Genomic DNA, 21,607 nt, shown 5'->3' with positions numbered 1-21,607 from the left:
CAGGGGTATAGTGAGAGTAGGGAGCATGAGACGTGCGAAGGCCAGATAGTCTGCCCCCCTTCCGGAGACGGTTAGGGACAAAGACCCGGCAGCTGACTGTGGTGACACTCTGGCCTGGCCCCCTCCCTGAGGCTGGTAGTGGTGAGTGGATTGCGGCTTGGGGCCCCACTAAGCTTGGCAGCCCCAGATGGTCCCTCCCCCCATTTTCCCAGCCCCAGCGTTTTTCTGGCCAGGCAGCTCCCCCGCTTCCGATTCAGGGGGGAGGAAGAGTCTATAGATCCCCCAGGTTGCACACCCTCCTTGAATCCTGGCCCGCCCTCACCCACCTCCTTGCCGCAGCTGCCGAAATCTCCCTCGCTGCGTGGTGCAGTGTGGATTTGCTGCTACATCTGATGGCCCGGCCTGGGGCAGCACGAGGATCATGCGGTCTTGGGGTGCCCAGGTGGGCATGGTGCTGAGGCAGCCTCTGTGCTCCTGTGGAGAGAAGAGGCCTGTTGCTCTCACGGCTATAGCGAGTGCGGTGGGTAAGGGGAAGGCCCCTCCTAGTAGCAGGAGGAGCTGGGTGAAAAGGGGATGAAGGTATGCAGACCTTTGAAGAATTCCACCCAAGAAATAGATGCTGGATCTAGACTAAGGGGCGCCGTGTCCCTGGGGAGCCCCATTTGAGGGGGTCCCGCTGTGCAATGCTAGGTCCGGCATACTGTTTGAGAGGCCCGAACCCGGTACCGGCTGGGGAGGGCCATGAGTTGGATCCCCTAGGGCCTCTTCGCATTGTATACACAGGGCCGTGGCCTCCTCATGCTGTGCAGCTCTAATGTGGCATGCTGGGCAAAGGCCCTGAGCCTTGAGTTTCTTTTCCGGTGGTGCCATGGCTTGTGCGCATAAAATAGTTGTGCGCTCTGGTGCGAAGTTGTGCATGTAGGTTTGGTGCATGCTCAGGGAGATGTGCCTGGTGCAGTAAGCTCGTGGCTATGTGCGTCACTTGTGCGCCACTTGTGCGCACGGCTCGCCTCTCTGCGCACAGAACGGCAGACAGAGCAAAATGGTGATGGCGACCATGCGGAGAATATGGCAACCACTTCGGAGGGTCTCCACGTGGGAGGACCCTTGGATCTGACCAGGGTCTAGCCCTGCTAGGGCAGATCAACCCGGTGGCACTGGTCCTGGCTGGCGACCTGTGTGGCTCCGAGCTTCAGAGACCGGAGACTTTTAAATAGATTTCTACCTTACCTTGTCTCGGCACTTCCCGGTCTTGTTCCGGGAAGTCTCCGGCTGCAGGGGAGAGGGAAAATACCTTCACCACCGCGCTTGAGGTTGCACCTGCTGCCTCTCAGCCTCACCTAATGTCGGGGGCTAGATCCCTGCCAAGGGTCGGCCGCCAGATCGAGGCTTACCTCCGAGGGATTGCAGAAATCACCTCGGGAAGGGACCCAATGGGTGTCAGCGCAGGAGAGCAGGGCTCGTCTGTAGAGGTAAGATTTCTTCTTAATTTGGTTTTCTTTGGTAAAATTACTCTAACGCTGTGCAAGCATGCATAGAGTCCCTAACGGCTATGGAGACTGAAAATACTGAAGAGCCACACATCCTGCAGGGGTATATGTACTAGGGCTGACGTCAGATCGAAATCTGATCCGTCTCCAACTGCTATCAGGAGTATACTATACCCATTGGTCCCGAGTCCATCTGCTACATGCTAGGAAAGTAGTAGTAGTAATGTCCATCAGTGATGGACATAACTTTGCCACATTGACAGTATTTAAATCCAGATGGCTGCGGAACCATCGCAATGACAAGTTCTCTGAAAAAAAAAAAAAAAATTCGAAAAACAGTAGTAGAGGAAAAATGCCGCGTGCTAAACAGCTCGCGGTAAAAAAAAAAAAAAAGACTAAGGAGAAGCAGGGAATCGTGCGGGAAGACAACTGTGCAGCCGCAGAGACAAAGTTCTGACTCACTGAGGAAAACTCCTACTCCCGGTCATGTGCACACTCCCAGACAGCATGGCTAATTCAGCCCTGCTATCGACAGGAACAATTTTAGACAGCTCTGGTGCCATTCTGTGCAGACACCACCAGTGCACTCAAGCCTTTTCTTCAGGAGGTGTACTAACTGCTTTGTGGAATGGTACCTTTATTTGAATCATACCAGCTGTGTTTACTCAATTCAGAGGATTTATCCCACTCTGCCAATACAGAAATTTTGGAAGCCTTCATCCACATCTTTCCCAGTGAAAAAGATAAGGTTTGCTTCAGGACAGATTTTGGCTTGTGAGCCTTATGCAGTTCTTCCATTTTGTAGGCCCTTGCTCTCTATGTGATAACTTCTGTCCACCATTGTAATTAGCCTGGTTATGGCCAGGACCCAGAAAGATATAGGAAAGCTCATGTTCCATCTGTAATGGACATTTCTCCCACACAATCTTTAAAACCCTTACTGTAGCTTTTCTACTCATGAAGGGAGGAAACATCTTTTTGACGTTAACACTGAAAAGTGCTGTCTGGGGGGCTGCTGAGACAAAGCAACATTTAAATAGAAAAAAAAAAAAGTGTTCCCTGTACGTACCTGGATCTGTCCAGACAGTGGGTTATGTCCCCAGTCCAGCAGATGGAGTCAAAACAAATTTCAGAGGGTAGTCTCTTATACACCAGTGAACCCTCTGGAAAACCTCTATCTTTCTGAGTCCAGCAGATGCAAGTGTGGAACCTCTGGTTCCCCATTAGATTCTTTTATCTTCACTGACTGATTTATTTTGTCTTGTATTTGTTTGGATGGATCAAGTTGGGTAATTGTTTATTAAAAAAAAAAAGACTTCTGACGCTCAATAACAGACTTGCAGTCTGAACTTTAACTCTCTATCCCTTCCTATTGTTTGTAGGGTAAGTGTTCTGTATATTTTATTTACAGGTGAATCCCTGGCTCTCCTCTCTGGGGTGCATGCTGGTAGTCCAGCCTCTTCCCCACTCCTGGCCACGATCCGACCTGCTGACCCTGAGGCACTTTCCTCAGGGAAGCGCCATGAAATTTATCTGATTGGATAGTTTGGCAAAGCCTCCCTGCTGCGATGGACGAATTTTCCTGTTTTCAGCGCTACTCTGCCCGCACGGCACCCCTCCCCCACTCCCGGTGCCGCGATCGTACCAGTGTAGTGCATGCGGGTAGCCCAGGTCGAGGCTCTCCCATGAGGAACTGTGTACGAGGTGCCTCCCGGGGGGTGGGGGGAGGGGGGAGAGGGTCCCTCAAAGTTGCCGAAGCGCCCAGTTTTGCGCTCTCACTCGCGCTCTGAGGGGCAGCAGTTGGCCCCGTTCCCGCTTAGTGAGGGAACGGCGGCCATTTTTATTGAGGAGTCTGATGCCCGCTCACAGTCAGGGGATGACCAGGACGGCGATTTGGACACACTGCTGATTTTAACTCCGGTACTGCCTCTGGGAACTTTGCCTCTGGCTAGGGACACCCCCCCCCCCCCCCCGGAACTCTGCTCCCCGTGAGTGCTACTCCGTTTTCCACGGATTTTGTTTTTGATGCACAGCGCTCATCTGGCTCGCTGAGCCAGACAGGAACCAGCACCAGGCCCCCTTCCTCCCAAAATCCCTAAGCTTGAGGACTCTTCTCCAGTGGGGGATTCCCAGGACATGGGAAGTCAGGTGCTAGGGTCCCCCTGGGCACTTCCAGAATCCGAGTGATGCACCCACAAGTGGGAGGTGTGGATCCCAATCTGGATTTTTTTTTTTTTTTTTACCAGCAGCTCGTGCAGAAGGGGACGATCCGAGAGTACTTAGGATCTTCCACAGGGACGAGCTGGACCCTCTCATACCGTTCATTATTCAGGAGCTAGACATTGATGCTCCAGACATTCCGGTGATCACTCCAAGGAAAGAAGTGAGACCCTGTTTTAGCGGGATTGCGGCCTCGACAAGAGCTTTTCCTACCCACCCTGCTCCAGTTTTTGGCCAGGGAATGGGACTCCCCTGAGGCTTTGCTTAGGGTCGGTAGAGCGATGGAACACCTTTATCCACTTCCAGATGATTTCCTGGAGCTTCTCAAAGCCCCCAGAGTTGACTCTGTAGTCTCGGCCATCACTAAAAGGACAACCATCCTGGTGACTGGGGGCACAGCACTCTGGGATCTTCAGGACAGAAAGCTCGAAGTTTCTCTCAAGTGGGTGTTTTTGAGGTGTCCGCTCTAGAGATTAGAGCGGCTTTTTGCAGTTCCCTGGCGCAACGGGCAGGACTTCGTTGGGCACAGCATCTACTCAGCTCCCAGGAGCTGTCTCCGGAGGAAGCTCAGCAGGCTGACCTCTTGGAGGTGGTGATAGCATATGGGGCGGATGCTCTGTGTGACATTATCCAAGTCTTGGCTAGGTCTATGGTCTCTGCAGTTTCAGCTAGGTGACTTCTCTGGCTCCTCAACTGGTCGGCAGATGCCTCCTCCAAATCACGTTTGGGATCGCTGCCTTTCAAAGGCAAATTCCTATTTGGAGACCATCTGGACTAAATCAAATTACTGGGAGAAAATTCAGTTTATAAACTGCCGGAAGACAGACCACGGTCATCTAGATCTTTCAGTGCCTCTAGAAGTCTCTATCGTGGGCAGCGGTCTCGTCCTGGGAGACAGTTGACTCCGCCAGCCCTCTGTGCGTTTCCAGACATGGTTGTGCTCCTTTCGTGGACGAAGACAGGCTTGGGATGGCCCAAGGGGGGCCTTCAAAATAGACTCAATGAAGCTAGGCGGACCCACTCCCCAGGATAGGGGGATGGATCGCACTCTTCTACGAGGAGTGGGTCAGGATTATGGACCTGTGGTCCTAGATATCCTAAAACACCGTTACGCAATAGATTTTGCTCGTCCTCTCAGAGACCGTTTCCTCTTCTCTCCCCTGCGGTTTGGCTCAAAAAGAAGTCATTGTATGCCAGACACTCAGACTCCTCATGCTTGCGGCCATCATGCCAGTCCCTCCTCGCGAAGTGGGGACCAGTCATTACTCAATCTACTTCGTGGTTCCCAAGAAGGATTCCTTCCGCCAGATTCTGGATCTCAAGACAGTCAATAGGGCACTCGAGGTACCACGCTTCTGAATGGAAACCCTGCGATCTGTAATTGCAGCAGTGCATCAAGGGGAGTTCTTGGCCTCCTTGGATCTGACGGAAGCCTACCTCCACATCCCCATTTACAAGGCGCACCAGCGTTTTCTTCACTTCAAGATTCTGGGGCAACATTTCCAGTTTCAGGCGCTCCCGTTTGGCCTGGCTACCACTCTGAGTCTTCACAAAGGTGATGGTGGTGGTGGCAGCCGCCCTCAGATGGGAGGGCATCCTAGTCCACTCTTATCTAGACGATTGGCTCATTCGAGCAAAGTCTCTCAGCCTGTGTCATCAAGCTATCGACAGGGTGTTGCACCTCCTCCAATCCCTGGGCTGGATAATCAATGTCACCAAGAGCACCCCGACTCCCTCTCAGTCACTGGACTTCTTGGGAGCCTGCTTAGACATGGTGAGGGGCATGGTATTCCTGCACCCGGACCGGACCCAGTCACTAGTAGCACAGATCCGAAGCTTCGCGTCTCTTCTCCTTCCCACGTCCTGGGATTACCTCCAACTGCTGGGCTCTATGGATTCTACTATCGATCTCGTGCCATGGGCGTTCGCACACATGCGGCCCCTTCAGAGAGCCTTACTCTCCCAATGTAAGCTGGTGTCTCAGGAGTACCAGACAGTCTTCCCCCTTCCGCAGGAGGCCAGGGTCAGTCTGTCTTGGTGGCTCAACCCTCTTCATCTGGCACAAGGAATGCCCTTGGAAGTGCCGGAATGGGTGATAGTCATGACTGATGCCAGTCTCTCCAGGTGGGGAGCAGTATGCCAGGCGAGATCGGTCCAGGGGCGGTGGACACCGTTGCAAGCACGTTGGCTGCTCAATCGCCTGGAGACCAGAGCAGTGCGCCTGATGTTGAAGCAGTTTCTTCCCCTGCTCCAGAGCGGTTCAAGTGCTTTCTGACAACGCAACCGCCGTGGCCTACATCAACCGACAAGGGGGGTACAAGAAGTCATCACATCTCTCTGGAGACTGACAAATTGATGGCTTGGGCAGAGGTTCACCTTGCCAAGTTGGCAGCCTCCCACATTGCGGGAGTGGACAACATTCAGGCAGACTTCCTCAGCAGACAGCACCTGGATCCTGGGGAGTGGGAACTGAGGAGGCGATGCAGCTCCTGGTACGGCGGTGGGGCCCCCTGCGGGTGGACCTGATGGCCACGTTCAGCAATACCAAGGCACTGCGATTCTTCAGCCGCAGAAGAGCACGGGGTGGAAGGTGTGGATGCCCTTGTTCTGCCATGGCCTCCTCACCGTGGCCACTGATTGGGAAGGTTCTTCGCAGGATAGCAGTCCCATCAGGGACCGGTGATTCTGGTAGCTCTGAAATGGCCTTGTCTGCCTTGATTTGCGGACTTTGTCAGTCTTGCAGAGGACGGACCTCTTCGGCTGAGCCATCTCCCACACCTGCTGCACCAGGGTCCTGTATTTTTCGACCAGGCAGATCACTTCTGTCTTGTGGCTTGGCTTTTGAAAGGCGCCGCCTGAGAAGGCGGGGCTACCCGGAGGCCGTGGTTTCCACCCTCCTCCAGGCACGGAAGACCTCTACGTCTGTGGCCTATGTTCAGGTCTGGAAGGTCTTTGAATCCTGGTGTTCGAGGGAGACGCTTACTCTGCCTTGGTGGCTCAGATCCTGTCTTTCCTACAGCAGGGGCTGGAGAAGGGATTGGCCTACAATTCTTTGAGAGTTCAAGTAGCAGCCCTTGGATCTCTACTACAGCGTCGCGAGGGAGTTTCTCTTTCCGCACACCTGGATATCATCCGATTCCTCAAGGGCGTGAAGCACCTGCATCCACCGGTACAGGACCCGTTTCCTTCCTGGAACCTCAACTTGGTGCTCTGGAATTTAGGGAGCACCCCCTTTGAGCCCATGCGATCTGCTACTCTCAAGGACCTCACTCTTAAGAGTGTGTTTCTCGTAGCTATCTGTTCCGCCTGTCGGATTTCAGAGCTGCAGGCCCTCTCCTGCCGGGAGCCATATTTGCATTTTTCGGACTCGGGAGTTTCTTTGCGTACAGTTCCATCTTTTCTTCCCAAAGTGGTTTCCGCCTTTCATGTGAATCAGACTGTGGAACTTCTGTCTTTCGCGGACTTGGAGTCCAGAAAGCTGCGTAAATTGGATGTCAAGCGGATTCTGATTCGCTATCTAGAGCTTACAAATGATTTTCGTTTGTCCGATCATCTGTTTGTTATCTGGGATGGACCTCAGAAGGGGTCCAAGACATCAAAAACCACGATTGCCCGCTGGTTGAAAGAAGCTATAGTAGCAGCTTACCTGGGATCAAGTAAGCAGCTGCTGGCAGGCATCAAAGCCCATTCTCTCCGGGCTCAGGCAGCTTCCTGGGCGGAAAGTGGCTGTCTCTTCTCAGGAAATATGCCAAGTGGCAACCTGGAGTTCACTGCACACTTTCGCTAGGCACTACCGGTTGAACCTTCAACTGCTGGTCTTTGGCTCCTTTGGCGATAGAGTCATTCGGGCAGGGCTATCCGGGGCCCACCCTAAGTAGGGAAGCTTTGGTACTTCCCACCATCTGGACTGATCTGGGTACATACAGGGAAAAGAAAATTATTCCTTACCTGCTAATTTTCATTTCTGTAGTACCACGGATCAGTCCAGACACCCTCCCTAAGGTTTGAGGATGGGGGGGTTGGCTATCCCTGCTCCAATGTTCTTCACTTACTGCTCTGTTCTTTCTAAGTCTGTCAGACTGGAACCATAGTTCGTTTTGCAAGTTTCTTTGCCAGTTTGTACAACTATTTTGCATCACTATCTACCATGTTAATTGGGTAGTTTTCCTTGATCCATCCACTTTCTGTTTGTGTTCATGCTTGGATATTCTCTATATACTGAGGTTTTCCCAGAGGGTGCACTGGTGTATAAGGGACCGCCCTCTGAAATTTGTTCTGACTCCCATCTGCTGGACTGGGGACATAACCCACTGTCTGGACTGATCTGTGGTACTACAGGAACAAAAATTAGCAGGTAAGGAATAATTTTCTTTTATGACAAAGGAAAAAAAAAAGGGTTCACATTCATGCCAGTGCTTGGATCAAAAAAAAAAAAAAAAGAGACTGAGGCGGCTCATGAGGCAATTCCCCCACATGGTCATTAGAGTAAAAAGCTCTATTAGCTTTGAGATAGAGCTCTTCTGTGCTACCAGATGTCACACCAAAATACTGACACTATTTCAGCCCTGTTTTAGTTAGAAAACAATGGCTTGATTCAAATGGAAAGCCAAAACTACTTTTGGCAGAAACTTGAGGAAAAGTGTAGAGTACCACTAATGTGGAAAAGCTACATGTACAGCAAATAATGAACCAATATCTGAAGCTCACTGACTTCTAGCTGATGCAATGGCTACTAGATTAACTAGAACAATGCTTTCCAGGTGAGGAACTTTTAAGAATCCCAATGATTCATAAGATGTTTTCATCAGTCATGCCAATAAAACCCAGATCCCATGGCACCTCATATGCCACAAGCCTTTAATGAACTTTAGAGGATGTATGGATATCTGTTTGCCAATCCACAATAGCATTGAGTTGCAATTTGATGATAGACCAGAAGAGAAGAGGGTAAGTACTACAGCAACGCCTATAAACAGGTCCAGGCAATTTGCTTGATCAAGAGGAAATTGTAAGCTTTTACTTGAAGGATTCCAATATCCTCAACTTCCCTGGATAGGGACAGCAATGAGACTAGTAAATACTCAACATCCATACAATAGAATTGAGTGGGAAGGTTCAGATGACAGGTGATCTTTGAGTTAGCAACATCAGATCAAAAGGCTGACAGACAATCTGATGAAGTAAGAACCACACTTGTCTGACCATGCTGGAGCATCAAGATTAGATGCAACCAGTCCTCATATGCATTCTACATTTTTCTCACCAGCAAGTGATGAAGAGCACAGAGCCATATCCTACTTGTACAGAAAAGCATCTGGGGCTTTTCTGAACTTGCTTTGAAAAATGGAGCAGAATTTCTACTTTCCTGTTGTCCTCTGATGCAACAAGATAACTGATGGGTGACCCTAGAGATGCCGAGTATCTACTACTGTTTGATAGAGACCATGCATGGGGACAAAACACTGTTGAAGCAAACATGTTGGAGAGTCCAGGAAGGTAGATTGCTTGCAAGCCCACTCCCAAATTTAGGGATACCTGGCAGGAAGACCATGACCCTGTGCCTCCTTGCAGACCACCACTACTTGATTGTTGGTATAGAACATCCCCCCCCCCCCCCAAAAGATGAGGGGCACACACTTAATGCATGCCTGATTGCTTGAAGCTCTAGGATATTGATCTGAAAGACAATGACAGCCAAATTGCTTGGTTTTGGAAACAACCTGAATGCATGCCCCATCCCCTGCTGGACATATCTGTTGCAACCATTACTTGATGCTGTAGAAGTTAAACGGGAGCTCCTATCCCCAGGATATTTGGACCGGGCCATCACTAGCAACTGCTTCATATCCCCGCCTCTACCAAACCCCTCCAAATGCTACAGAATCCTCACAAATACATGTAGTAATGTCCACATTACACCTATCCTAAGAGACCTCCATTGGCTCCCTATATCCTGCAGAATTCTTTACAAGACCCTTTCCCTCATACTCGAGACCTTACACAACCAAGACTTCATTGGCTCAACAACTCACTTCACTTCCACAATTCACTTCCACCTATCCAACAGACCCACCACATCCGCCTATAAATGAACACTCCACATACCATCCCCTAAACTCATGCACTTTTCCTCCTCAAGAGATCGAGCCCCATCAATAGCAGGCCCCATAAACTGGAACTCAATGCCACCTGACCTCTGCATGGAACCATGTACTCAAATTTAAAAAAAAATATATATATTAACATGGCTATTCAAACAGACTTTCATCTAATGCCCCTAACTACCCTCCTCTTTCCCCCTGTAAAGATTTGTTTTCCCCTGTGAAATAATATACTAGCTCTAGCTATACCTAGCATTATGTTAATACCTCCTATTTCTATACATCTGTTAATCATTTGTATCTTTTTGCTTGTTCCATGTAAAGCGATACGATGTGCAAACTTATCGGTATAAAAAAAAAACCTTAAATATCTGCAATGACCATAATCAGGAATGACAAGGGCTGAAGCAATTTATTCCACTGAGCACAAAGGTCTCATTGGAGAATCTGCATGGTTTAAGAAGCATCATGGCAAAGAGTGTGCCACTACTGCTAAGCATTTCGTAAAGACCCTCTGGGCTGCTGAGAACCTGAAAAGGAGAACCCTGTATTGGTAGTGGGAGGAATCCACTATGAAGCAGAAGTATTTCTATGGGACTGATATATGGTATGTGAGCATAAACCACTTTCAAATCCATGGTGCACATGAAGGGCAGGATTGTGTGGAAGGAGTTATGCATTATGGATATATGTGTGACTGACCGATTGATTAACTTAACGTGGTTAACTGATAACTTTGTAGGAACGTTAAGATTTGATTAACTTTAACAACTTAAACTGGTTGAATGACTATAGCTGGAGACCGCCAGTGTCCTCAACCGGAAAGCGTCAACACCCGGCAGGGTGGCTGCCCTATGTAAAGAAACACGGCTTACCCTTGATTCGATGAAACCATGTATAACGGCAGCAGAGGGTGGGCTGCTGAGTCCATCTGTCTACACTAAGGAAAACGAAATTATCAGGTAAGTAATTTCTCCATTTCCTAGGTGTAGCAGATGGACTCAGGACCAATGGGATGTATAAAAGCTGCTCCCGAACTGGGTGGGAGGCTGCCCATGGTCCACTTAGGATAGCTCTTGCAAATGCTGTGTCTTCCCGAGCCTGAACATCCAGGTGGTAGAATCTGGAGAAGGTATGGATGGAGGACCATGTTGCCGCCCTGCAGATCTCGGCAGGTGACAGTATTCTAGTTTCTGCCCAGGAAACCGCCTGAGCTCTGGTAGAGTAGGTCTTGACCTGTAGAGGTGGTGGTTTTCCCGCTTCTACGTAGGCCGCCTTGATGACGTCTTTGATCCAGCGGGCAATGGTTGCCCGCGAGGCCGCTTCCCCTTGCCTCTTCCTGCTGTGAAGGACGAACAGGTGGTCCGTCTTTCGTACTGGTTCCGACATTTCCAGGTATCTGGATAGGAGTCTGCCAATGTCGAGATGGCCTAGAGCCCATGCTTCTTCCGACTTCAAGCCTTCCATCGCAGGTGAAGAGATGGTTTGGTTAAGGTGGAAGTGTGAGACCACTTTGGGGAGGAAGGAGGGAACCGTGCATAGTTGAATGGTCCCCGGGGTGATTCTGAGAAATGGCTCACGGCAGGACAGTGCTTGTAGCTCTGAAATGCAGCAGGCCGAACACACGGCCAGCAAGAACACTGTCTTTAGGGTTAGTAGACGGAGAGACAGGCCTCAGAGGGGTCTGAAGGCAGATCCTGCTAGGAACTCCAATAAGAGGTTGAGGTTCCACAGGGGCACTGGCCACTTTAGTGGTGGGCGAATGTGTTTGACCCCTTTCAGGAATCGTGATATGTCTGGGTGCGAGGCTATGCTGTCGTCCTCGCTCCTGGAGCCATAGCATGACAATGCTGCCACCTGTATCTTGATGGAGTTGAGGGACAGGCCCTTCTGTAGTCCATTCTGTAAGAATTCCAAAATCATGGGGACTTTAGTGGAGTGTGGTTTGATGTTGTGATCTTCGCACCAGGACTCAAATACTCTCCAGATCCTTATGTATGTTAGAGATGTGGAGAACTTGCGTGCTCGGAGGAGAGTATCTATTACTGCCCCCGAGTATCCCCTCTCTCAGCCGGGCCCTCTCAATGGCCAGACCGTAAGAGAATTGAGCTGGATCCTCGTGGAGGATGGGACCTTGCTGTAGTAGGTCCCTGTGTGGTGGCAGGGGTAGTGGCTTCCCTGCCAGTAGTCTTCTCATGTCTGCGTACCAGGGTCTTCTTGGCCAGTCCAGGGCCACCAGAAGAACTAGCCCTCTGTGTCGCTGAATCTTGTGAATGATTGCGCCCAGCAAGGGCCACGGTGGAAAGGCATATAGTAGGGTCCCCGGTGGCCAGGTCTGTACCAGGGCGTCAATCCCCTGGGACTGCGGATCTCGCCTGCGACTGAAGTATCTGGGTACTTGAGCGTTGGATCTGTTTGCTAGAAGACCCTTGTCTGGAGTCCCCCACCGATCCACTATCATCTTGAAGGCTGTGGTTGACAGCTTCCATTCTCCTGGGTTTAGACTTTCCCTGCTGAGGAAGTCTGCCGTGGTATTGTCTTTCCCTGCAATGTGGACAGCGGAGATGTCCTGGAGATTTGCTTCCGCCCAAGCCATCAGGGGGGCTATTTCTAAGGATACCTGTTGGCTTCTGGTTCCGCCCTGCCGGTTGATGTAGGCCACCGTTGTGGCGTTTTCCGACATCACTGACCACTTTGTTTCGAAGTCTGTGGGCGAATCGCAGGCAGGCTAACCTGACTGCCCTTGCCTCTAGGTGGTTGATGTTCCACCCCACCTCGTCTTCGTTCCACCGCCCTTGGGTGGTTAGCTCTTCGTAGTGTGCTCCCCACCCATGTAGACCGGCATCTGTGGTGAGCAGGATCCAGGTTGGAGCGGATAGTTTTGATCCCCGGCTCGTGTGGCTGGTCTGTAGCCACCACCGTATCTGGGTCCGGACTCTGGTTGGTAGAGGTAGATGTACGGTGCAGTTCTGGGATCGTGGACTCCTCCGTGATAGGAGTGAGCGCTGCAGGGGCCTCATGTGGGCTTGCGCCCATGGTACCACTTCCAGTGATTAAGTCAGAGGACTTGTAGGTAATCCCATGCTGTGGGATGGGAGGCGTTCAGCAAGGTCTGGAGCCGGTTCCACAGCTTTGATCTCCTCGTGGGGGTCAGGCTGACCTTGTCCTCTTTGGTGTCTAATCGGACTCCTAGGTATTCCAGCGACTGCGATGGCTGTAGAGAACTCTTGTTTGTGTTGACTGCCCATCCTAGGCTTTCCAATACAGTTTGACTGTTGGTTGCTCGGTGGCTTTCCTCCGGTGATTTTGCTCTGATCAGCCAATCGTCCAGGTAGGGATGAACGAGGATTCCTTCCTGATTGTCACTGCCACCACTACTATTACCTTGGTGAACGTCCGGGGTGCAGTGGCTAACCCGAAGGGTAGTGCCCAGAACTGGTAGTGATGATTCAGGACCTTGAAGCGTAGATAGCGCTGGTGTTCCTGATGGATTGGTATGTGCAAGTAGGCCTCCGACAGGTCCAGGGATGTGAGGAACTCTCCTGGCTGTATTGCATATATAACTGATCGCAGTGTTTCCATGCGAAATCTTGCAATCCTTAGGTGTCTGTTGAGCGACTTGAGGTCCAGGATGGGCCTGAATGTACCCTCTTTCTTGGGTTCGATGAAGTAAATGGAGTAATGCCCAGTATTTATTTCTCGTGTAGGCACCGGGGTTATGGCCTCTAGGGCCAGGAGTCTGGTCAGAGTAGTTTCCACTGCTGCCCTCTTGTGGGGGTCGTGGCAGGGAGATTCCACGAACTTGTCCGGAGGGGTTTGAAGGAAGTCCAGGTAGTACCCCTCTCGGATGATGGCTAGGACCCACTTGTCCGATGTTATCTCGACCCATCTGTGGTAGAATAAGGCTAACCTGCCCCCTATGGCTTCTTTCCTTGGATGGGTAGGCCGAATCTCATTGTATGGTGCGGCTGGGGCCTGGACCCGAGCAGTTTCCCCTCTTGGTATGCTTGTTCCGAAAGGACTGGTTCCTGCCCATGGGGCAGGGCGCTTGATAGTTGCTCTTGTAAGGGTTGAAGCGCTGTGAGCTTCTGCCTCTGGCGGGCCTTGGGAAGGAACGCTGGTTTCTATTTGTCTTATCTTCCGGCAGGTGTGGTAATGAGGAGTCGCCCCATTTGTTGGCCAGTTTCTCTAGTTTGCTGCCGAACAGGAGGGATCCTTTGAAGGGCAGTCTCACGAGGCATGTTTTGGAGGCTGCGTCCGCCAACCAATTTCAAAGCCAGAGTTGTTTCCTGGCTGCCACTGAGGACAACACTCCTCTGGCTGCTGTGCGTACTAGATCAGAAGCCGCGGTGAGAAATGATAGTGCTGATTCCATGTCTTCTCCCAGGGTGTTGTTCCTGGCTTGAGACAAACAGGCACGTGTCACCATGGTGCAGCAGGTCGCAATCTGCAGGGACATGGCTGCCACCTCAAATGATTGTTTTAGTATGGCTTCCAGGCGCCAGTCGTGTGCATCCTTGAGCGCCGTTCCTCCCTCCACTGGGATGGTGGTGCGCTTAGCAACCACGCAGATTATGGTGTCCACTCTGGGGCACACCAGAAGCTCCTTGGTTGCTGGGTCCAGGGGGTACATGGCAGACAGGGCTCGACTCCCTTTGAATGAGGACTCCGGAGCATTCCATTCCAGGTCAAATAGCTGTTGTGCCGCCTGTAGGAGAGGAAAATGGCAAGACGTCTGTCGAAGGCCCTCCAGCAGGGGGGTTCATTTTGGGTTCCCCCGAGGTGCTTTGGTCCAGAATAGCGAGCTCAAATAGGTATTGAGATACTAGGTCCGGGAGCTCATCCTTTGAGAAGAAACGTCTCATGGTTCGATGTGGCTCTGTCCAAGGGAAGCTCCCCTTCCTCAAGGGGTTAGATTTCTTCTTCTGAGAAATCTGTGTCCCTGTAGGAGGGGCTTCTAGGTGGTGGGGGCTTGTGCCTGGGCCTCGAGGGTCCTCCGGTGGTGCATACGGCAGGTCCGGCTGGGGTTCAGTCTGCATCTTGACAAAGGCATGAATCCCCTTGAATAACTCCACCCATGAAATCGACGCTGGGTCTAAGTTGAGGGGTGCCGGATCCCTGGGGTTCCCCGTCTGAGGGGTGGATTCACTGGGGCCTGCAAGGTCCGGGGTGCCCCCTGAGGAGCTAGCACTGGGCGGGACTGGCCCTGACCTGGATATTCCAGGGCCTCCTCACACTGTGCACAAAGGGCGTCAAGCTTCCTTGCTCCATGCGGCTCTGATATGGCATGCTGGGCAGAGGCCTTAAGCTTTTATGCCTGTTTCTGGAGGTGTCGTTTCTGTGGACGCGTAAGCTCTTGTGCGCTCCATTGCGTCTGAGAAATGCGCGCAGGGGTGCGTCTAGCCGTGGATGTGCACCTTGTCCTGTGCGCTTAACTTATGCGCGCAAGACTGTGTGCGCCTAAAGTTGAGCGCTCGAAATCACTTGTGCGCACAACTAAGCTTGTGTGCTCGGGTCAGACGGCGAGCGGCGCGGTGAACAGGGCCAAGATGGCGATGGCGAGCATGCAGGCAATATGGCGACCTCCTCAGAGGGTCTCCACGTGGGCAGACCCTAGAATGGCCGGGGCCTAGCCCTTCTAGGGCGGATCAACCCGGCGGCACAGGCTTCCGATCGCCGACCTGTGCTCCTCCTCGATCTTCGGAGACAGGCTTAAAGTAGAAGATTTCCACCTTACCTTGTCTTCGGCGCTTCCCGGTTTCGTTCCGGGCGGTCTCTGGCTGCAGGGGGAGAGGGTAAGTACCTTTACCACCGTGCTCGAGGGGGTGCACCCGCTGCCTCTCAGCTGTGCCTGGGATTGGGGGCTAAGTCCTTGCCGCGATTCAGCCACCGGACCAAGGCTCACCTTCGAGGGACCACGGAAATCACCTCGGGAAACTCAACTGGGGGAGGGACCCGAGGGTATCACCGCAGGAGTGCGGGGCGCGTCTTCAGGTAGGATTTTTCTTCCGATTTCATTCTTCAATTTTGGTCTAACGCTCTGAGAGCGTGCAGATAGCTCCTAACTGCTTTGGAGACTGAAAATACTGAGGAGCTGCACTTCCTGCAGGGGTATATGTACTAGGGGCCGACGTCAGATTGAAATCTGATCCGTCTCCAACTGCTAGCACGAGTACACTATACCCATTGGTCCTGAGTCCAACTGCTACACGCTAGGAAATTCAGCCCTGTTTGTCAATTGAGAACAAAAATATTGAAAATCACTCCTAAAATTAAGCTGTTTCAATAAAGAAATGGCCAAAATACTATACATATTTCCAGTCTTCAAACATGTGCCAACATATCCAAAGGGAAAAAAAATAAGACACACATACCTTGATATTCCCTGTAAGTTTCTCTGCATCAAATCTCTGCTTCATATTTGTATTCATTGTAGAGCTACAAGACAAATTGCAATTTTTACCAAATGCAAATTAAATATCAAGATTAAGCATCTACAAATGCATTTTTAAACTGAATAACCAGAATGTTAGTCTAAACTTTCAAATCTAAACAAGCATTTCCAACAATACTCCCACCTAGGGAGCCATAGGTATATCATGTGAAGTTTGCTGTGTTGTCCTTTGAAGTCTCTCCCTGCAAATACTAACTCAAAACTCAACTTTATTGCAGCACTCTATTTTGTCTCAACATTTACATTAAGTTTTTTTTCAATTACTCTGTAGATAAGCATCTTCAAAATTAAGCTGGTCTGTCTGCATGAAGTATGAGCTTCTTGTCCTACACAATGTACAATCTGTAAATAAAAGCTCACCTCATCCTAGATTTTAGTGAACACCATAAACTCCTATCCCTCAGAAGTTTGGATAGGAGAAGGAAGCTATCACTGAGGCAACTCTGTCCAGCAGGCTACCAAACACCACACACTTCATTCCATGAGCCCTGGCGAGGGGGTTGCTATCACTCCTTGTCCCTCAATTCAAATCACAATCAAACTGGCAAATCAGACTGCCTTGTACTAAAATTCCAAGATTGCTTAAACTGGCCCTAAACTACCACCCACCAGATAATTAACCCGACTCCTTTCTTAAATTCTCCAAACTCCTATGTAACCTTGTTACTACCACCCAACAAGTTTCTGATACTGGAGACAAGTACCATGCTAAGGCCCCTCCCAAAGGTAACACCATCAACTTTCAATGCAATATGGTTTATCTCAACCTCTCAACTAGTCAACGTTTCTACCCACAGAGGAACACTATTTGATATTCTTCTCCCCCAGTGTGAATATAAACCCCAACTTGATAACCGTGAACCACATCTCCTGGTCTGGGCACCTTTACAACCTCTATACAAACTGTTCCTATACTTGAACCTTCTACCAGGAATTTGTCTACCACAAAATGACAGTAACTGAAGGCAACATACCAAAAAACTCAAACATGCTAGAATTCAGTACAGCCACTGAGACTAGCCCCCCCAAGTCAATCAGACCTAGATCTCCCTCAGGCCTCACTCCCCACCACCTGTCAAAACAAATCACATCAATCTTCACAACTGCAAGCACACACCAAAAAATATAAAGCAGCCATTCAACTAGCTGAAATAGCAAATCTCTAGACTAAAACTAGATCAGACCCTATGACAGAACTTTACAGAATCTTCCATAGAAAAAAAAATTCACTATACACTCCAGCTTTAATGTTCAACCCCCCCCCCCCCAATTACACACCCCAGTTCCAAGACAATTACCTATGAAACCCCTCCTTCAACCATGGCTACCACTCCTACAAGCTCAGCCAGAACAAGCAAATTCCCTCCAAAAAGTGTTCTTGTCTGAATTCAGAACAGTGTCCCAAAGTAGTAGAAAAATTCTCCAGACTCAGTTTATTCACCTGCCCATAAGGCCCAATACCCCCAATTTTGTTGCAACTTAAGATAAGGCTTATTGGTTAACTGCCATAGTACATACCATGCTAATCCAAGGTTTCCAGCCTCATTAAAAAAGGCTATAAATCAAACCTCTCAAAAAGGAAGGCTCTAATTCAAAAATATCACTATCAGCCATCTCCAGCCTTCTGTTTTTATCCAAAGGCGTAATAAAAGTAATCTACTTGGACTTCTTAGAAGAGAGCAATATCCTTCACTTAGTCTGACTTCAGGAAAAGCCTCATAGCAGAAACTATCCTTAGCCATAACCAACAGCATTTACATGAATGCTGACAAAGGATGCTACTCCCTTGTAGTGCTTTGTCTTTACACCACTTTTGACATCATTAACCACCAGCTCCTGATTCTACACTTTGGTGACATTGGTACTGAAGACACTTCAAATAGTTTGATCTCTATAAACAGAATTGAGTAGCTCAATGGATCAGCCACAAATTGAACCCCTCCAGCTAAACTGACAAAGACACCCTTTACTATATCTACCATACCAATCAGGAATCCCCTTACAACCTAAAGACTCAGTATGGAGCCTGGGTGCTCAACTTGACCACCACCTTAGAATAGAAACCCATGTCTCAAAAGGTGGTAAGGACTTCCTTCATGCATCTGTGCCAGATTCACCAACAGTGCAACTACTTCAAACACAACCTGGCTCCATATAGACATGTACAGAGATGCCCATATAGACACATACATCCTTCTCCCTCTTCCCCCCACTATCTGCCAGATTAATTGGTATAAGAATTCACACATTTAGCTGCTATGCCCCAAAAAATATAGAAGCTACCACTACCCATTTGCTTCAAATCAAGTTACCTTAACTTTAAGGAGCTAATCAAGGCTCGGCTATTTGTCCTGACTTTCTACTAGATTCCATAGTAGACTCTTTCCTTCTAATGACTTAATATAGCTCTTGATTGCAAGTTTACATAATCAAGCCCCCACAAAGCTCTTAATGACTATTCTACACTTGATGCCTACCTTATTCATCTGCACCTTATACCTGCCTACTCTTATTCTCTATCAAGCAGACCACTGATTTATCATGTTCTGCTACATCCCAGACAGCTACTTATCTACCTTCATCTCTACTTATGTCTGTTTACAAGCCCTTCTATGTGGTCAATGCTCCTTTGCTAACTAAATTGTGACAACCAATTGTAATTCCCAATTATAATTTTGGTTGTAATCTGCTAAAAAGGTGTAATATCAAATGTTTATAAATAAGCAAATAAAACTGGAGGAGCCACTAGGAAGCTTCCATTGGGGCCTAGAAACACCTATAGAGGACAGGAGTAGCAAGAACTGCTAAACTGGTGAAACACCTGCTACACAACCAGAAAAAGCTTATGAGCCATAACCATATAAGCAGGCAACTTCAGCATCCCTGGTTTCTACCAGCAGCAATGTGATGGCACAAGAATCCACCTGGCATAAGACATTGAGAAAAAACAATCATGTGGTAGGGTGTGAGAAAAGTAAGAGGGATACTGCTGGGAGAATTCTGCACAACTGAATATACAGGCCGATACAATACAGTGCAGCGCACTGTTAGCCCGCGATTGGCCATGCGTTTGACATGCTATTCTTAACCCTTATACAGTAAGGGGTAACAGCGCATCAAAAACACGCTGCCAACCCCCCCCCGAAACTAATAGCGCATTCAGCATCCAAATGCATGTTGATGGGCCTATTAGTTATCCCCGTGCCATACAGAAAGTAAAATGTGCAGCCAAGCCGCACATTTTACTTTCAAAAATTTACGCCTGCCCAAAGGCTGGCGTTAATTTCTACCAGCACCGGGAAAGTGTTCAGAAAAGCAGAAAAAACTGCTTTTCTGTACATCCTCCGACTTAATATCATAGCGATATTAAGTCAGAGGCCCCAAAATTTAAAAAAAAATTTAAAAAATTAGAAATTGGCCCGCGGCCCGGAAGACGGATGCTCAATTATGCCATGTCCGTTTTCCGAACCTGTGGCTGTCAGCGGGTTTGAAAACAGACGCCGGCAAAATTGAGCAACTGCTGTTAAACCCGCTGAGAGTGTCCCTAACTCCTCTTTTTACTGTGGGCCCTCATTTAAATACTGGATCGCGCGCCCAGAAGAGTGGCCTGGGCACACGTTGGGAATCGCACCTTCATAATACTGCAGAGCAAACATGCTACCTGAACCCAGGAAAGAATAAAGATCAGAGGATGCTTAGGAGGGGGATTGAAGGACTAGAGCAACAAGCAGAAGAAAGTAGGACCTCTGACATTGTCATAGCAATGGAAAATAGGCCAGTTATACATGGATGCAGTTTAGTGACTAAATTACTGCTTGTAACTATTTTAGATCATTTATTTAGCTTAGTTTCCACAGTTTGGGGGGGCTTCTTTACATTTAAACAAAAATTCAACAATAATCATCTTGTTTAAGCAAAGTGATTGAAGTCAAATTTTAAAAGTTTTAAACTAAAATTATAATAAACGGGAACTCACTCAGTTCCTGCCAAGGACCCCTCAACCATCTGAGCATCACTAATATAAGTATATCTGTCAGATAATCACCATCTAAGCTTAGGTTCGGTGTGCTATGCAAAATATTGTTAGCCAAGAACCACCAACTATGATGTAAAAACTAAGGAAGCCAAAAGGCAGACTTTTTTTTGGGGGGGGGGGAATAGAATAGGTGCAGAAAACCTGAAAACTAGGCAAATCTTTAAGATCAGTTTAAAGATAAGTAAATAAGAAATGTCAGATACAGAAAAAAAAACCAACACAAAACTAGAAATAAAGGAGACACTACTGCACGAGCAAACCTCTCAGCTACCAACCAAAATGGAGGTTTATCCAAGACTCGATATCCATAGAGCAAATAGCTAACAAAAAAAAAAGTCCACCCCACGTTCTCGACCTTTCTTGAAAAAGGTCAGAAATTAAGGAGAAAGCGGGTGCATTTAAGGCCATCCCCAACCTTCCAGCTCTCCGCGGCCTGACTGAGCAGCGCCTCCCTCCGCCCTGACCAATTAAAGAAGCGGGAGACGGAAACCCGCCAAAATTCAGCCCGCTCAAACACAAGAAAGGGAAGGAAGGCAAACGGGGGGGGGGGGGACCACTTACTACCTTTTACAAGTTTCCCAAGAGACAATAACTTATGTCTCCCCCCCACCCACACATTGAGCAGCCACCCCACATATCTCTAACGATAAAACACTTCAGTCAGGCGCACAGAGGCACAGCTACCCGGGGCTACCGCTTACGCACATTTCCCTCGTTTCCCCGCTTTAAATGCTCTTCCTAGCCCCCGAGGCCTCCTCCCCGAGAGACCACGCGAGAACTCAGCTTCGCCTTCCACCCGGCAGAAAGCCACCGACCACCAGCCGCTACCGCCTGCCTCGCGCACCACCGGACTCCTTAGGCTGTGGCGCAGGCACACACGCTGAGCGCCACCCGACTGTTTACTTTCAAACGTTTAAACCGGTGCTTGAATGAATACCACTCACCGGACGCGGGGGGGGGGGGAAACGGTATAACCAGGGTCTGCTGTCCAAGGCTTCACGCACGAGCCGCCTATGCGAAAGCGTGGCGCGTGAGCCGCTAACGGATGCCTATATAGACCCTGTACCTAAGCTGGCCCGTCCCCCGTCACGTGACCAACTTTCCCACAGTTAAGCCTGGCCGAGCCCTCAGGCGTTGGCAAGTTCTCTCCGCCGCCGCCGCCGCCAAAAGAAAAAAAGAGCGAGAACGTAGCGGTTTACTGCCCCCAACAGTTCGCTAGCGCAAACTATTTCTTTCTTCCAGCTCCTTCCTGACTAACACTTGTGCAGGAGGAGCTGGAGTAGGAAAAGATTTGCATTTGAAGGCC

At 49.5% G+C, this 21,607-nt stretch overlaps 1 protein-coding gene across 3 annotated transcripts in view; it reads right to left on the bottom strand.

Moving 5' to 3' along the window:
* GMNN (geminin DNA replication inhibitor) overlaps positions 1 to 21,397 on the bottom strand; it is a 76,166-nt gene extending 54,769 nt beyond the window's left edge. Inside the window, exons 1-2 of one of the 3 annotated variants that reach the window (XM_029590780.1) lie at positions 21,246 to 21,397; positions 16,186 to 16,249 (exon numbers count right to left, since the gene is read on the bottom strand). In XM_029590780.1, coding sequence (XP_029446640.1) covers positions 16,186 to 16,242 — 57 coding nt within the window. In that variant the 5' untranslated portion in view covers positions 16,243 to 16,249; positions 21,246 to 21,397. The other 2 variants (XM_029590781.1, XM_029590782.1) reach the window with 2 other exon arrangements.
* Positions 21,398 to 21,607: the final 210 nt, after the last annotated feature.

This window comes from Rhinatrema bivittatum, chromosome 2, assembly GCF_901001135.1.
Source record: "Rhinatrema bivittatum chromosome 2, aRhiBiv1.1, whole genome shotgun sequence".
In the NCBI taxonomy this organism is placed as follows: Eukaryota; Metazoa; Chordata; class Amphibia; order Gymnophiona; family Rhinatrematidae; genus Rhinatrema; species Rhinatrema bivittatum.
The sequence above is the reverse complement of the archived record's forward strand: the minus strand, read 5'-3'. Positions and strand labels throughout refer to the sequence as shown.